The sequence below is a fragment of the Homalodisca vitripennis genome, chromosome 7 (assembly GCF_021130785.1).
Source record: "Homalodisca vitripennis isolate AUS2020 chromosome 7, UT_GWSS_2.1, whole genome shotgun sequence".
Taxonomy (NCBI): domain Eukaryota; kingdom Metazoa; phylum Arthropoda; class Insecta; order Hemiptera; family Cicadellidae; genus Homalodisca; species Homalodisca vitripennis.
Window position 1 is genome coordinate 73,648,160 of NC_060213.1, and position 18,920 is coordinate 73,667,079.

Here is an 18,920-nt window from a genome sequence, read left to right on the forward strand (position 1 = left end):
AGGAAGGCAAACTCAACATTAGCTTCGGAAATGTAAATAACTCAAACCAGAAGTGCTCAAACAAGTGCAAGACCTACGAAATTGCGTGCAAAGCCACAGCTAACTGCTAGTATTTATATAAATATAAAAACATTCAGTTCTTTGGAAATACATTGATATTGACAAGTATCGTGGCCTGCAATAAACAAACTTTCAACACTACACACTTTGTTGAAGTTCCTTATATAGCTGCTCTTAGTGGTGTATATTAACAATCAACAGGCTTGAAAAGTTGTTATTCTATCTTCAATTTTGAAATTTTACACAATGTTTCATTCCTATACAGGCAACACTCAGTTTAATGATGGTGCACACCACTTTATGGGATTTTGTCTGAGTGTTATTTATTTTATTTCAGCAAACTCTTGGATTGTAGAACCATCCTAGCTCACTGAAATTTTATCATTTTAAAACTGCCATGCAACGTAACTTAGAAAAAAAAATTTGATATACAATATAGCAAGAATCTCGACAAAGATTTTATCCCTATATTTAATTTATGCATGAAAAATGATTTCTACATAGACAAGATTGAGTTCTACGATGGTACATATCCAACTATGTAATGATGCTGAGTGTCATTTATGAGTAAATTACTTTTCAGTATGATTGTATGTCTATTTTTTCAGACTCCCAAAATTAAAATGAGCTATACATTTTAAATTTTGCGTACATCCTCAGTGAAGCCTTTTATGCGACACATAGTGTTGCATACTCCTACGTTGATTTCATTTTGAAGGCCTTTATTGTCTTATTTGCTATAAAATTTGATTACAGTATTTAACTTATTTATTAACATATTTACAGTCATGTCTAAGAGGATGTGTATGTGAAATATCACTTAACACAAACATTAAAAACTTTTAAGATATAATCCAGTTTGCTGGTAACTGCTTTAAATAGATAAGTAATTGAATTATCGCCGAATGCAGTTGACGTTGTTGGATATTAAGTATTCAATTAATTAACATATGAAAATAATGGTGTTTTGTTTTGTTAACTATATACATTTAAAAGAATCCAACTTTTTTGTTACCAGAATTTTAAGTATTCTTTTCAAAGTATATAGCACATAAATAAAATATTAAGTGCAATTAAAATGTATTATAACAATACACATTCATATGTGTATTGTTATAATACACGTATGTGTTATAATAGGCACATTTACACTTCACAATTTTAAATAACTTGTAATATTTTAATCTATATAGTATTAGACTTAAGAAATAGACTTGTTTAATAATAATATATGTTTAATAATATGGCATCAAGACTTCCAGAATAGAACTTTAATAAACATAACAAACCAATTTTTCAGCTTTAATTTATACTTTATAGAGCCAAAAACATTAAAGATACATTCATAAAAAAACCTGGTAATCACCCAAAAATTTAATAGTTTTTTTATTATTTGAACATAATGTATAGAATGACATAACTTTAATTAAATACCAAAGAGCCCTTGTCTATAGTTGAAACCATACTGGTTTATAGGCTATTATTCAAGTTAATAACATCATTTTTAAGACATGTAAGGTTAGTGATGCTCTGTTGCACAGGTAACTTATTACTATATACCCAAATCTAGATGACCATAAGGAAATACTAAGAGGTTTCATCTTCATGAGTTGATAAGTGTTTCTTTAAGTATCTATTTTGTGTGCAAGCATAGCTACATTTGGTACACTTGAAAGGCTTCTCTCCTGTATGAGATAAAGAGTGCCTCTTCAGATCTCCACTCCTTCTACAGGCATAATCACACACAGAACACTTGAATGGTTTTTCATCTGAATGAGTTAATGAATGTTTTCTTAAACTTTCACCTGATGTGCTAGCATAACTGCAAAGTGTGCACTTAAAGGTCTTTTCACCTGTATGAGTTAATAGATGTTTATCCAACTGTTCACTGACGTTAAATGCGTAACTACACATAGAACACTTGTATGGCTTTTCACTTAAGTGCGTTAATTCATGTTTAGTCAATTTTTCATTTGATTTTGAAGCAAAATTGCACATTGAACATTTATATAACTTCTCATCAGTATGGGTTAAGAAATGTCTCTTTAAATGTGATTTTTCCCTGCAAGCATATTCACAAACAGTGCACTTATACGGCTTCTCTCCAGAATGAATTAGTAGATGAGTCCTTAAATTTTCTTGTCTGGCACAAGCATAATTACATTCTGTACATTTGAATGGCCTTTCACCTGTATGAGTTAATACATGTTTCTTTAAAGTTGAACTTTCTCTGCAAGCATAATTACACAATGAACATGTGTATGGCTTTTCGCCAGAATGAATTAACAAGTGAGTTTTTAGATTGCTACGTGATGAGCACATATATGTGCACTGCATACATTTGTATGGCCTTTCACCTGTGTGAGTTAAAATGTGTTTTTTTAAAGCTGAACCATTTCTACAAGCATAGTTACAATGGGAGCACTTGAAAGGTTTCTCGTCTGTGTGAATTAATAAATGCGTTTTTAAATTTCTATGTGTTGAACAAGCATAACTACACTGTGCACACTTGAATGGCTTTTCACATGAATGTCTTAGTAGGTGTATTTTAAAAAAGCTCTCTGAGCTTGTTTTATAGCTGCATTTGAAACAATTATACTGTTTAAGTCTAGTTTTTCTCCCCATTGGTTGATATTATTTAAAATTTGTTGATGATCTTGTAAGACGCAGGTGGTCACAGTCACAAGGAATGTCGATTGGTACCGACTCACTCAATCCTGGAAGACAACAAGATTTAAATATGAAAATATTTATTAACTACTATACAAACAATTAAGAAAAATAGAACTCTAAAGCTTCATTTAAATAAGAATTTTACAATAGATTATAGTACTTTTACAACATTATTTATTATTGTAACCTTCCCCGCACACTTTGATGTTGAAAATAATTTTCTGTGTTGAATATAAAGAAGAGCCTGCTACAAACATTTAAAATAGGCCACATTTTGATTTTTAATTGGGGCCTATTTTATAATGTTATATGAACAATATAGGAAGCTAATTTAAAATGCGACTCAATATGGATTTAAAATATCAAATTTGGTGCAAATTCAAATTTGTTCTACACTACCATACATGACTATGAACCACCTCCACCTATAAAGCAGAACTTACACTTCAAACCAGCAAACAACTAATGCAATCTTAAAAATCATAGACTCCCTAAAACCAAAAACCTCATTCTGGAGCAGATCACATATCAGCTAAACTTGTAAAAGCATGTAAAAAACGAACTGTTTAAGACCACTCACCCTTATAACTAACAAATCTCTTTCACAAGGAATTTTCCCCAACCAATTAAAAATAGCTAAAGTCTACCCAAAGTACAAAGCCGGACCACATAATGACACAAACAGCTATCAACCTATTTCACTCATTTCTACTTTTTCAAAAATTTTAGAAAAAGTTGTCTTACACAGACTTCTAAACTACCTTGAGGAAAACAAACTTCTTACTTACCAACAAACACGGATTCCTAAAGGGCAGATCAACATCCACAGCCTTAATACAATTCATAGAATACATTATAGATCAACTGGAAGAAGGCTGCACACAGCAACCTGCCTCTTCCTAGACTTCAGTAAGGCTTTTGATTGCCTAAATCACGAACAACTACTCCAAAAAAACTAGGAAACCTTGGTATAAGAGGAAAAGCTCAAAGCTGGTTCCGTAGCTACCTGACTGATAGAAAGATGTTTGTGGAAGTAAATTACACTGAAAACAACATACTACAGAAATGTCAATCAAAAACCACTGACACACAAAGGGGCGTACCACAAGGATCGGTTCTGGGGCCAGTCTTGTTCTCCTACTTACAAATGACATGCCCAACTGGCTAGGAGACATCTGTCATACCGTCATGTATGCAGACGACACAGCACTAACAATAGCAAATAAATCAATAGCAATACTCCCAGAGAAAACACAACTGCCACTTTCAATAAAACAAAACTATTCTGTACCAGAAAATGACCTTGTCTTAAATAATAAAAAAACAGTTCAGATGACCTTCAGCAATCTACGCAGAGACCTTAACTTGACGCTCCCAGACCTAGAAATAAAAAACACCACCAGACACCTTGGTATCATAATTGATGATAAACTGTCATGGAAGCCACAAATAGATCAACTGTGCAAAAAACTATCTGCAGGAAACTATGTTATACGTAGAATAAAAACAAATTAAGTGGCACAGACACGGCCAAGGTAGCTTACTTTGCTCTCTTCGAATCACACCTGAGATATGGCATTGCCACTTGGGGGAGGAACATCCAAAACCAACCTTGAGAGAGTTCTGATCAACCAGAAGAGGGCAATTAGATGCCTCGCAGGCCTTAACTACCATGATAGCTGCCGAGAACACTTCAAAAATTTTAAAAATATTGACAGTCGTATCACTCTACATAAGAGAAGTAATCTTCCACACTGTAAAAAACATCACAGCCAAGACACTCAGATCTGCACCAGCACAACACTAGACATGCCTCGGACTTCGCATTTGCCCCCACACCATCTGAGCCTATACAAGAGGAAACCATCCTATAAAGGAGCACTTAAAGAACCAACCACCTCACCGCTTCAAGAAACAACTGACTCTGTGGCTCCAAGAGAGTACCTTTTTACACAGAAGAAGAATTTACAAACAGCTAAAAATTGTTACCTTATACCTGTATAACTGACGCTATGTACTGTTCTCAAAGAACATGTCAATAAAGTATATTGTCTATTGTCTATTGTCTATTGTCTACCTAAACTCACTCCCATAATACAATTATATACTATTTTAGCATGTGCAGGTTGTTTGATGAATATCCCTACACTTCTCTTTATTATTTTACTGCTTTTCATTTTTAGATCTACATCAGCCACACAAAAACATATGATTTTTACAAACTATTGAGTGGTTTTTTTAACGAAAAATTTTCTTGAAAAGCACTCTGTTTTTTTATATAGGTTAAACCTAGCCATATTAATTAAACAATGTGAACTAAATTTAATTTTCCAAAAAATTTGATTTGAAAGTTTGGACAGTTTCTTATTAAGGGAGTCACAATTGGGAGCCACTAATCAAAATAGTTAATTTTGATTAGTTAGCAGCCAAGTTTATTGGGTAATCATTTTACAAACCCAAAAAGCATTATTTGCTTCTATTTGCTATAATGCTAATCATCTGAACGTAAAAGTCTTTGTCGTTGAGTCTAATCAAGCCACCACAGAAGAGGCAATAAGACTGCTCCTTAAGGACAACCTTTAACTGCGTTCACGGTAGCAGACTTGCCACAGAGCCTCATAGATAAGACAAACACCATATTCATAGACCTAATCCATTAAGAATGACCAATTCTATACCTTTATAATATACTGATGTACATTTGGGTTTACAAGATACTAATCAAAGTCATTCTCTGTATTCAGAAATACTCTAAAAACTATTTTCAAGTAAGAAAGCAATGATCTTCCAATTTTGGAGACAGACTGCTGAGGGTCTGGGTTGTAGACTTCCCTTTAACACCCGTAATGTTTATTTATTTATTTATTTATTAATACATACGGCAATCGCCATTTTACAAAAATGTTTACAACATAGTGTTCGAAATATTGATAATACACTTTTCATGCATAGCCACTTACATGCGATATTAGTACTGCTGGACTAGCCATGGCTACAGAACAATTGAATAGTATACATTTAAAGTTAATAAAGTAGAACATCAAAGACAAGATACAAAAAGAGATAACAATGGTCAACAAGATGATTACATAATAATGTACATGCTAAGTATATGCAACTTGTGCATCAAAGACAAATTGAAAACAAGGTAACAAGATAATAACTACATGCTTCATGCTAAGCGTGTGCTAACTCTAGTGCATGGGTCAAGCAATATACAAGACAAAAATCAACAAAACAACCACATGCTAATACTAATACTATAAGTGCCATAATTACATGTTATAGGTGTGTGCTGACGGTATAAACTATGAAGATTTAACAATGAAATGACAAAACAATATAGAACAAAAATAAACAATATAACAAAATACTAGCAGGGATGAGCAACCAAAGGTAGACTCTTGCTTTCAATGTTCACCATGCTCAGACACCCAAGAGAAGACCCCCCTCCGAAACACCAGCATGGATACGCCAAAGAATTCCAACTGGTGGGCAGCATTTCCCAAACGCAGCAGACGTGGAATTACACTCTGGTAGGCGTAGACAGTCCGGTGTGAGTGCCCGGAGAAAGGCTGCAGAAGGCGGGTTGCGGCAGGTACATGGAGGTCTATGTGATGCAGGAGCTCAGGGCAATCAACCAAACCATTGACAATCTTGAATAGAAATATAAGGTCAAGAGCCACTCTTCTAGATGAAAGCGAAAGGATCTGGTGCTGGCTTGCAATAACCTGTATATCAACATCAGGATAACGGATGCCACTTCTAACTCCTACCAATCGCAGAAAACGTCTCTGAACTTTATTTAGATGGTTGCAATGTCCAATCTGGTGGGGAGCCCAGACAGTAGAACCATATTCAACAATGGGACGAACAAGAGTCACGTAGAGGGTCTTCAATGTTGCAGGAGATAGGGCGTTTCTTGATGTTCGGGAAATGAACCCCAGAATACGATTGGCTTTAGCACAAGCCTTGGTGATATGTATACCTGGATCCAAGGATGGTGTCATGTACAACCCCAAGTCCTTTATAACTGTCACTCTATCCAGTAACAAGCAATACAAAGAGAAGTCAAAGTGCAGCAAAGTTTTTGATCTTCCAAATGACATTACTTGACATTTATGAGCATTCCTATCACACCACTGTTCCATCCTAAGCAGATCCTCCTGGAGCTCATGTTGTTGATGGATTGAAGTCACCTCCTTGTAGATTTTAACATCATCGGCAAATAGAAGAAAGTTACCGGCTAGTGACTCCCCGATATCGTTTATGAACAGGCCAAATAGAAAAGGACCGAGGAGGGACCCTTGAGGCACACCCGATGTTACGCTCACAACATTCTTGGAGAGTGATGACGCAAATTTGACTTGAAGGGTTCTGCCACTGAGATAGCTTTGCATCCACAAAAGAAGAGGCCCAATAATTCCGTATGCCCTCAATTTAGCTATCAGATGGCTATGGCTGACCCTGTCGAATGCCTTAGCGAAATCCAAATACAGGCAGTCAACTTGGTGGAAACGAGAGAAGGAGGAAACAACATAGTCACTGAAGACACAAAGATTGGTGGTCGTTGATTTTCCAAGGCGAAAGCCATGCTGCTGCGGGATGAAGACACTCTTGAATTTAAAGGATAATACGTCCAGGATCAAACTTTCAAAAATCTTGGCAAACACCGACTGAATCACAATAGGACGGTAATTTGTTACTTTAGATGTAGATCCAGATTTATGAACTGGTACTGGATTTATGAATGTTCAGGATATAGTGGTGATTTGGCAAGAAAATATCTCTAATGTTCCTATCTACAATCTTACCATAGCTTTTATGAGGAATAACTTGATAACTTAAAAGAGATTTAGTCTTACCCAAAGATCAGGGTTGGCCTAGGAATGAAAAAAAGTTCCACCCCCCTTAATAGTACTGGCATGTGTCACAAGACCAAACATTACCAAAATATATCCAGCAAAGCTGCTCAAACTACATCCAGTCTTACTTGGAAAAAAGTCGGAAATATCCATTGCCAATGGCCGAGCGGTCTAAGACGTTGGGCTATGAGTCTGAGTTAGAGGTAGCGCAATAGCGTAGGTTCGAATCCTGTCTGTGACTGTTGCACTTTTATCAGTACCATTGACCTTGTACAGTATCGATTCTCCCCATTCTGTCTGATAAAATCCTCGCACAGGCCAGTGGCCCATGAGGACGGACAGAGTAAGGCTAAAAAGGGTTGGCTTCTCCTTTAAAAAAACATCCAGTGACTCAACCACTTGGCTATGGTCAGTGTCATGGTTTTAGATTCCACCAAGACATACTTTGGCTGGCTGTTTGTTTTGGAAGGCAGGTTATATTATTGAATGAACCAAAACACACATTTCATTTTAAAAAAAGTATACATTTAAAAGTTTTTTACTCACTTGTAATTAGAATTTTATGGTTGTTATGGAACCAACTGTTTCACAATTACTTTCTTTACTTTGACTTTTAAGACATAAAAACATTGATGTGATTTTTAATTGGCGTAAAGCTACTCTCACATCTACACAACACGATCGGAAGGCCAAGTACCTGTCAAACGAATATACTACCACCAATTGGAAATATGAGAACCCCTAAGGATGATTTTGAAACAGGTTTTGACCAATGGGCATCATAGAATATGAACAATCCACCCTTGGACGTTTGATCCGATGCACAAGGAGGGATGGGGGTCCAAAATGGACCTTCCAGACTGGATCCCAGTTGGTAAGAGCGCTGAATCAAGAATAAATGTCATAGTCTAAATATAGAAAGCTAGCAATGATTAATTATAAATATATATAGATCAAATGTTATATTCGATAGTATCGATATTTAAAATTGATAATCTTAATCCAAATGTGTTGGTGGCCTTTTATTGTACTGAAGCCTCCAATATGACATTTGACCTATAGATATTCATAATTAATCATTACCAGCTTTCTTTATTGTAACTATTGACGTCATAACCAGTTTTGCTAGTACATCATTACCAGCTGATGTTATTTCGTTAATGTAGGAAAAGGCTAGTGACGACAAGAATAATGGTGATGAATATGCAAATATTGATTCCAAATATTTTTATATACACTGAGCAAAGTTTTAAATGGCTGCAAGAAAAGGAGCTAGCTTTTCCTGTTTGTATTGAGGAGATAAAACTAGAATTAAAGGTGGAAAACACAGTGTATCGCTACAAGAAAAGTCAGAACAAACACGATGTTGCAAAATCACACTTGAGAATGACTTTTTTTAGAAGAAAATTCTAAATTTGGTATTATGAACATACCGAAAATCATGTACTATTTTAGTTGTAATCAAACAAGATATATTTTAATTAATGATTGTAGTTTTGACGGCATCGGTACCTGCAGAAATACCATTCAGATTAGCTTTTAAGTAATTGTAACTACATTGCTCAAACAGACTTTAAATAAAGTTTGGTTATTTTATGTAATCTGAAACAAATACATTTCTTTTACATATAAAAGTATATAGCTTCTCTATATTACAGTAACATTTTTAAAGCCTAACACACAACATTATTGTTCAAAATTTATTCAAAGTAAAAACTTGTTTGGAAATCAGTTTAAAATCAAAATCAGGTGTTTCGTTATTGATTAATGACAGCAAGAACAGTGTGTAACCTACATGTCTTCTTTGTTTCACAAGCAGTCACGTTTACCCTTGAGAATACATAAGGTAAGTAAATTTTATTCTATTGCTGTAATTATATATTAGGCTATATTTTGACATGTAAACTACATTAATATTTATACATTAATTTCTGAGGTTGACAATTAGAAAAACCATAATGTTCTTTGGTTCAAAATTTTTCCTTCAGTCCTTTGGATGGTCATGAATATCGATAATTCCATATATTCGATAATCAGCATCTGATTGTGTTGGTGGCCGCTTATTATACTGTAGCTACTGCTGCATCAATTACAATATCAATTATTTATGTAATTGATATCCATAAATCACCCATTCACAAATTCCATAATATTAACAAGGTTAGAGATAGTAAACTCTATACGCCTGCATTAAAGTTCTTTTAATAATATTTCTGATAAAAAAGACATATATTTTAATAGAGTGCTATAAGCGGTTCCAGTTTTTTGTATTAAAATTATCAAACTATATTTAATTATACCCATTGATATAAACAAACAATAGTAATTAATTTGAACAATATCATCTGCACCAACTGTACACAAATTTTGATTTTATAAACAATTTGTTCTACAAATAACTTCTTTTAAATAAAAAAATATAGTTAACTTTAGAAAAATATACAAAATAACACTAAAACATGATTTACTGTGTCTTTCTAAGTTTCCAGATGTTTATTTTGTTACGTTTTCATTTCATTTTTCGTATCACTCGTTTTTATCGCTTGATTAATGGTTATCCTATGGTTCCTTTATTATTAATGACACTACGTAATTGTTTAAACTATTTATATTAATTTGAAACATGTGACTTTAATTTGGATACATTGTTATAAATTGATAACTCTGTTATTTGATTAATAAAGTTTCAATTATTGTAATAATTGATATAAAAACCTGGTCCACTTATAATACTCTGCCCATATATTCTTGTTCAGCAAGTAATTTTATATGGAAATAAGAAAAAAAAATATTGATTTCTCCACAAGTACTAACTTCAGGCATTATAAACTATAACAGTTTTTATATATTCATACATTTTTAGGATATACAGGACTAGGCTAATATGTAACTGTCTAAAAGATAGGTATTACATACATGTTTTAGTCCGTTATATTTATATAAGATAATTAGCTTCATTCGCTCAAACCTAGTTGAATTCATTTGAATACTACTCGTTTTAAATTACAAAACAATAATATAAAATAATGAATTCCTAAATGTAAATACAGTTTAAGAAACTTTACTGCAAACAAACAAATAAAAAAAGTTTTACTACGACAGTCTAACCAACACATAATAATTTAATTGCCTGGCGATACAAAAAATCATTGTTCCCAACGACTAATTGGTTTTAGTATGTACAAAAGTCGCCTTCTTATCTATATACCTGCCGAAAATCTTCAAAAATACGCTGATACTAATAATAGATGCCTGATTTGAAATTATACGCTCTATGACGTTAAAACTCATATACCTATTTTTTATATAGTATGCAAAAGTTATGACTATTTAAATCGATATTATTTTAAAGATTTAACAAGCCAATGTACTTTGCTAACATTAATTATATATTATCGTATTTAAAGAATAAATATATTTCTATTTTTACTGACCATTCAAATAGAAATAGACAAAGTTATAATACAGACAGTACTAGTAATGTCATAGTTAGAAGTATATCAATCTGTATATCAAGATAAGATACTCAGCACCCTCTTTTACTTCATTCCAGCTAGACCTACATTTTTCTTTTTTTGGCACTTTATGCCTATTGTTTTATGGAACGACTAGATAAAACATTTCAGCGTACTCACACCAGCTGTGACACCTTTTTCAATATTCCATAATGTACCATACTGGTGTGTCTGTAAGGCCGCGTTTACACTGGAAACAAAACATGTTCCAGAAACAATGTTCCTGGAACTTTGTTTATATTTTGCTACTATCATGAACTATTTTGCACACAATGTTCCTAAAACATTTTAGGACAGTCACTCTTGAAGATGTCGTCTGACGAGGAGGATGTTCTTCTTCTAGCTGCCGCTACATGTGTTTTGTTATGTGACAGAGAACCCAAGAGGTTCTGGGTAAGGCCTTTACTTGCGTCACGAGGTGTTTATAGTGGAAGTGACCTATTCAAAGACCTTAATCCTAACGTGTTCAAAAAGTTACCGTACGTTAAAAAAACGAATCGTAAAAATTACGACAGGATTCAAAAAATGTACAAATACATTTTATTTTACAAAAATGCCATTTAATTGCGAATAAACACTTACACCTTTTTAAACCTTTATTAAACCTTTTTAAAACTAAGGCTATGGTTAAATCCCATCTATACAATGGACACAGCATCTTCTGCGATGCTCGGCACAGATTGGCTTGGCACATCGGCAGCAAAAGATTGACGTCATCCTCCGTTTTGCTGGTAGACATATTCCACAAATTGTTCGACGGGGGTGTTGAGGGACATTAGCTTTGTTTATTTGAAGAGGTGCCTTAATTATTTCAGCAGTTGATTGGCGGGGTTTTCTTGGCAAGTTTGGGTAGTTCATGCGGTGCTGAAGCCATGGTGTGATGAGGTCATATTGGATTTGCATTGTAAAGTTTCTCCTTTAAAGCGGTTTCGGGCCCATTTTCACCATGTTACTAGTATAAATAACATAGGAATTTACTAGCATGATATTTATCATGCCAAAAAATACACATGATGGCCACCGCCTCGTCTTTCGGCTGCACGTAATTTGATGGCACATTTGATCCAAAGTATCAACTGCACCTTTGGTTGCGTTGTATGTCTCAACGATTAGAGGTTTTTTTGAATCCTTATCAATTGATGGCTTTTCATGACAAGTCGATAGAAGCAACACATATTTGGAATTCTTGACTTTCTATGAAACCATTGTTTTCATTCCATCGAAACAAAACATACTGACAACTTGTTCTACCAACAGAACGCATAAAAAATTATTGGTAGACCTGATTATTTATGTTTCTCAACAATGTTCCTATATCTAAACGTCTTGTGTTTCCGAAACATTCTACAATGTTTATAAACACCCTTTGATCTTACCGCTTTCTACGGGAAACAAGAAACATGTGGAGAAACACCGAATTTCTGTTCCGAAACATTGTTTATAAACATTGTTCCAAGTAGTTATTCTTCGATTTGAGGAACATTGTTCCGAAACACTGTTTATAAACATGTTTTGTTTCCAGTGTAAACGCGGCTTAAGGGAGATACAACCTTTGAATATTAACACTTTCACTACTGAGCGACGTGGTGTTTGATGTGAAGTGCTTCGCAACTGAAAATAGTTTAGAGAGCCAATTTACACTATAACCACACAAAGTGACATACTTCTAAATTTTCTTACATTCTTCTCATGATGCTATTTTTTTTATCAAAGTGAATAACTAAAATAACTACAATATGTGTGTGCATTTTTTAAGTAAACGCAGAAAGCTCAATAACTCTGTAGATGTAAGGAAACGGTAAACCATTCAATTTATAAATAGGTCAAAATCAGTCATGTGCCCGCAACGCTTAAACTGTTTCAATGCAGTGTAAGGGACATGTAATTATTAGTATATTAAAATCCATAAGACTCTAAAACAGATCGTCGTAGGAAAGGATGTCTCGCACTAAAAATCGAAACAAACACCCTCTGGAGTAAATGGATACCCACGTCCGCCCATATACCGCTGCCACACAAACAGTAAATGCTATCACACCGTTTTCAAGAATCATGCAGAAACCATTAAATCAGACAGTAACGTCGGAAATAACAAGTTCAAAGAGTTCAAAGACATGCAGCCATGCGGATATAAAAAAAGTATTTGTTCTCACCGACAACCATTGAAAGATGTGGCAGGCGCGGACCGTGGTCAGGCGAGCTGGCGGAGGCAACATCGAAAGATCATGGAAAGCAAGAGGATGATCGGCAGTCTTCTGGCAGATTTAACGGCGAAAGGAAGAAATAGAGAGTGCGAGTGAGAGTGTTGAAGTGCGGGATAAAATATCATTAGGCGAAATAATGTTATGTGTTAGTCTCAAGTGAAAATAAACACTAGAAAATAAATAAGTGTGTTAGTAAATAAGTTAAGAAACGTTGTATTTCGTTTTTGGAACGTTACAAAATTCATATAGATCACGTATCTTATTACGTATAAATAATATCAGGATTTCATTAGTCGTCTAATATGTTTCATTTCACTTTCCAAGGTACATACATTGATTACTTAAATTTTCACGAGTAAACATCAAATTAATAGTTTGCTATTTATATACATATTTAATATATAGGTGTGTGTGTGTGTGTGTGTGTGTGTGTGTGTGTGTGTGTGTGTGTGTGTGTGTGTGTGTGTGTGTGTGTGTGTGTGTGTGTGTGTGTGTGTGTGTGTGTGTGTGTGTGTGTGTGTGTGTGTGTGTGTGTGTGTGTGTGTGTGTGTGTGTGTGTGTGTGTGTGGTATAGTTTATGTAAATGTTCTAAATTTGGAAAAGTAACTCATTTGTTTTAATTACGTAAACTTTATGTAAATGGTTAGGTATTTAAAGAAACATTTTCCCACACTTAATTCATGAATGAAAATAAAGTGAAAGAAAATTGTTTAATGTTAAGTTTAACTATAGCATTTGTCATTAAAATCGATAAAATATAACTTGTATATAGAATCCAATATCAAATTTTATTCATGTGGTATTAAAAATTTGATTTTGCTATAAGTAAAATATACGCTGGTTCATTTATTTGTTTAGTTGCTGATGGAACCTAGTAATTAAATCCTCTCACAAAAGCCATAGCTTGAAATATATTTTAATTAGCAACCAAACCTTATAATATGATGAACTCCAATCAGACTGCATGGTAGAATCTAACCACAACCTTACAACAATTATTGAACGCTAAAACAATTCCAAGCATTTTCCCATATTAATAGTTAAAAGTTTTGTGCAATGAGTGAAACTATCTAATGTCTTATCGCTATAAAGATATCGAACTTGGAACTGGTCAGCTGGTGTTCAAACCCTCGGTTATTTTATAGAATATACCTTTACAAATTAAATTATTTTATTAGAGAGCTCTTTAAGATATTTCTGATCACACCCTTTATAATTTTATTCTGACACGTAATAGGCACTATCTCCTAGGATGTTAGGGAGATATTAGTGTCGGATCTAATACTACTGTAGTAGTAATTAAAGCCAAGGAAACGGATTTTAAGATTGTTTGAATAAGATTATAAAGTGATGTTAATATTCATATATATTACCCACAAATTTGTTTTGTAAGAGATTCCAGGATTATTTTGAGACACGAGTTTCTATTTTCAGCAGAAACGTCTGCCTTTCGGTGATAAGGGATGAATGATTCTTAAGATACTAGTATAATGGCTCATTCAATGTTTATATTTTAAAACAATTCCTTATACTTTAATCATCTGCTATTTTTGTTTCATTAAGTAATTCTTCCCGTATTATGATGACCAATCGGTTCCGTGTTTTAGGTCAAATGTTTATACTCAAACTTAAACACCATACTTATTTGAAATTTAATTAAAAATATATTTAACAGTACAGACTACGGCAACACCTAAGGTGCTGCACTGATTGCCAGAGGTATTCGTGAATCGTGATCAGACTTAGAATTATGACGTAGATACTATCTGGAGAAATGCCTTTAATTTATCTCCAGCAGTGTGGGCAGATTTGGTCAAACCAAACTTAATGGAATGGTTAATCCGTTTAAATTGTAATTTAAAATGCACACATGTAAAAAGAGCAATTCTTGCTGTATTTGGACGATCATTCCTCACACATGTTGTAAACGTTAAACACAGTGAATTACATACCCGCTAAAAAACACAATCTCTTATTCATAGAATCTGTTTAAAAATGAATTTTTGATATCAGGATAGTGGATATTACCACTTAAATACCTGTATTTTTAAATGCATATCCCACATATCGCTGCACAACCATAGCACCTGCCAACCTGCAACGCCAGGTGGATGCATTAAATGCATCCGCCCTGGCGTTGTCTAATTGTACTGTGCGTTATATTCTCCACGAGGAACTTCATTTATATCCATTCCAGATGATCATCGTTCAAGAACTCACCCAATATGTCTGGCAAAAACGAGTTCAAACGTGTGAAACTTTCATTGCTGACTTGCCTCATGATGCACATGTTTTGTTTAATGACGGACACACTTCCTCATTTCTGGAGTATTAAATTAGCAAGTTCATTACTGGATTGGTGCAAATCTTAGAGTAGTTTACAAGAAGCCTGTACGTAGTGAAAGTTTGGTGTATAAATCAGCAGTGAAGGCATAATTGACCCTACTTCTTCCAATATATTTCAAGCTATGGCTTTTGTGAGAGGATTTAATTACTAGGTTCGATCAGCAACTAAACAAATAAATGAACCAGCGTATTACCATGCACTTAAGGCTCAAGGGAATTTGGCGCATGCCGGAAGCACACCATGAGGCAGGGATCCCATCATGACCAGGAATCCAACAAACAGGCACAGCGTTGATTCTGGCAAGGGAAGACACGACTTGATAGCAACCCGAGACAAGTTTGGAGTTGAACACACAAGTCCAACCCTTCATTGCTGCCTAGCTATCTGTGAAAAGCTAATCGTCTTATTCCTATACAACATACAAAGATTCAGACGAGCACAATCCATAGTGGCTGCGACTTCTGCCTGAAAGACTGTGGGATAAAAACCCATAGGGATCACCAGCGCCCTACATGGTCTCACCCCCACAATTCCAACGCATTTGCCTCTATCTAAAACCGTTCTGTAAACCATTCAAGCTCCGCTGGTGGACGAGGTTTCTTTCCTTCCGACCAATTAATCCTCACTAGTAGGTATAACAATTTTAGAGGGGTTGTCAAAGGAAATAATTTTGGCATCTGATCAGCGATCTTGTGCAGAGCATTCCCCTGAATCAGAATACTAATTCTGAAGTGCCCACTGCTGCAGCTCGAGGCCAACCATAGTCCCGTCTGCTGAAGACAATAGGCACTCCTCTTGATCATAGTCCGAATGACAATATCCAATGGGCGAGGTTGATGCAGCTGAGCCCGGCGCACTTGGAAAAGCCCCAGTGATAGCAAGGCAAGCCATCCTTCGATGCCAGCCAGACCAGCTACCGCCATCTTGGCCTCCGTTTTTGGCCAGCAGACAACAGCCCCAAACATTACTGTAGTTCTTTCCCAAGATGGGGTCCCCAGTTTAGGACTCTATCAAGGATTACGCCTAGGTACTTAACCTCGGACTTGAACTCAATGGAAGAGCCTCTCAGTAAGAATGGACCAATACCCTCCAACTGACGCCTACTAGTACAGCCAACCATGGCATCCTTGGTAGGGTTGACACTATAAGGCCCATCCCACCACACTAATTCTCCACGAAGCAGTTCAGAGTAGTATTGGTCAGTTCCGTGATTGTCTTGTTGAACTTTTCACTCGCAAGAATCACAGTCATCTACGTAACCCTGAGCAAAGACATCACTGCTGTTCAATGACATGAGGTCATACGCAAATAGATTCCATATAAGTGGAGAAAGTACATCACCCTGGGGACAGCCCCTCGTAGTCTTTGCACTGACATCTGCACCCATAGGAGTGGTAGTAACCGCCTTGTCTGTGAGTAAGACCCTTATCCAGGGACATGTTTGACCATCAATACCACATCTCAAGACCGCATTAACAATCACTTGGGTACCTGTATTGTCAAAAGCTCTTTCGATATCCAGAACCACACCTATGACTACTTCTTTCGCTGCCAACGTCTTCTCAATGCTGCATACCAGTTGATGCAGGGCTGAATTACATGATCTTCCTGGCATGCTAATTTGGATGTAGAGAGATTGCTCCAAGAAAGATCCGTTTCAAACAAACCTATTAACCATCATCTCCATGGTTTTGAGAAAAAAGGACAAATATATCGGCCTAAAGGAAAGGTTGATCCAGGCTAACCCTCCCCTGCTATCAATAATCTCCCTGAGAGCATAAAAAAATGTCAACAACCCAACCCTGTATAAAGCTCGATTAAAGGACCTTTTAGTGTCTGACTCTGTAGATGAGTTCATGTTACGCCACTGGGATCACTAAATTTTCGTAACTTAGTACCGATACTGAAACCATGTATGAATGAGAGGGAGAATGTAATTTAATGTATGTATGCGAGCAGTGAATGAATCTTAGAATAGCAAATTGCAGGATTTTTAGCTTTATTTATTGACGTTTGTAAACACAATGTAAAATTGTTTGAAAGCAATAAAAATATGATTGATTGCTTTGGTATAAACACTACTCTAGATAACTTCCATGACAGAGGAATATATTTGAGGACTACTTTGGCCATAAGCAGTCTGTACAGCAGTGGAAGAATATCCAACCCGCACTACAAGCAAACCAGCCTCACTGCGTCTCCCCAGGAGCTTTATATGTACTAAATGAGTTAATCACCCACTCGATCCTTCTGAAGGTTATTACAAGACACGCCAAACTGCACTGTGAGTGGGTGGTACGCCCCATAGGTCTCCTTCCACAGCTGAGTAGTTGATCCCTGTCCTAAGCGGTACAGTCCAGAAAGTGTGTTCTCATCGTTTTCAGAACTCCCTCCAGCTCACTAACATATTTATTCTGATCTGAGACCAACAAGCAGCGAGATGGGATTCTTTGTTAGTAGCTTCTAAAGCCTTGCACAGACCTGCACACTGCCAATACCAGTGCAGAGATTCTTTTACGCTAATCTCTTAGCCGTATCGACCTTGCAGTTGTACAGTGCAAGAACCTCGTGGTGAGTCTCCCGTGTTTTTACTATCCTGAATAAAGCCCTGAATATCTTCCTCAAAGAGGCCAGTTCAAAGCTCTAACATGCTACTTTGAATCTTCTCCTGTTAATAACAGGACAACTTAGATTAAAAGAGCCCACAATTGTAGAAGTAAAATTGTTGGCAGATTCGTCCATAATATAATTGCACTACTGTATATCAAGGGATATTTGGAAAGATGGATATTTTCTAAAAAAAATTACAAACTGAAAGTTTAAACATTTTATTTAATAAAAAGTTATTTTATATGGTTTCCTAGTTGTACATTGGCTTTTCTCGCATATTTCCGCCACAAGCTTCTAGTTGGACTTTAGCTTTTCTTGCATGTATTTCTGACAAGCAATTTACAATTTCCAAAATCCAATTTGTTAGTCAGACATTGGGACTAAACTTAAAATAAAAAAAAAATTATTAAGTATATGAAAATTATAGATGCGTATCTTCAAAAATCATATTTAGTAACAGTTTAAGATTATATACAATAATATAGTGTGACATTATGTGTATATTATGAGGGATTTAGTGAATCTCTTCGTGAAAACCTAAAGTTGTATCCTACCACGGGCATTTTTAGCTACCACTTTTAGGATTCATTTAGTTGTATCAAAAACATGAATTAACAAAATACCTAACAAAAATAACAAAATAAAC

The 18,920-nt window shown here is 35.3% G+C and overlaps 1 protein-coding gene across 2 annotated transcripts; it reads right to left on the bottom strand.

Moving 5' to 3' along the window:
* Positions 1 to 1,277: 1,277 nt before the first annotated feature.
* On the bottom strand, positions 1,278 to 10,679 carry LOC124365976 (zinc finger protein 431-like). Of its 2 annotated transcripts, XM_046822133.1 has the most exons (3): positions 10,515 to 10,679; positions 9,032 to 9,110; positions 1,278 to 2,777 (listed from the first exon to the last, which is right to left on the bottom strand). In XM_046822133.1, the coding sequence occupies exon 3, from the start codon at positions 2,683 to 2,685 to the stop codon at positions 1,648 to 1,650; it is 1,038 nt and encodes a 345-aa protein (XP_046678089.1). In that variant the 5' UTR covers positions 2,686 to 2,777; positions 9,032 to 9,110; positions 10,515 to 10,679; the 3' UTR covers positions 1,278 to 1,647. The 2 variants fall into 2 exon arrangements, with proteins under 2 accessions (XP_046678089.1, XP_046678088.1); XM_046822132.1 differs by lacking the exon at positions 9,032 to 9,110.
* Positions 10,680 to 18,920: the final 8,241 nt, after the last annotated feature.

Coding starts and splice junctions, on each gene's coding strand:
- LOC124365976 (XM_046822132.1), bottom strand. CDS start 2,685: ATGGGGAGAAAAACTAGACTTAAACAGTATAATTGTTTCAAATGCAGC.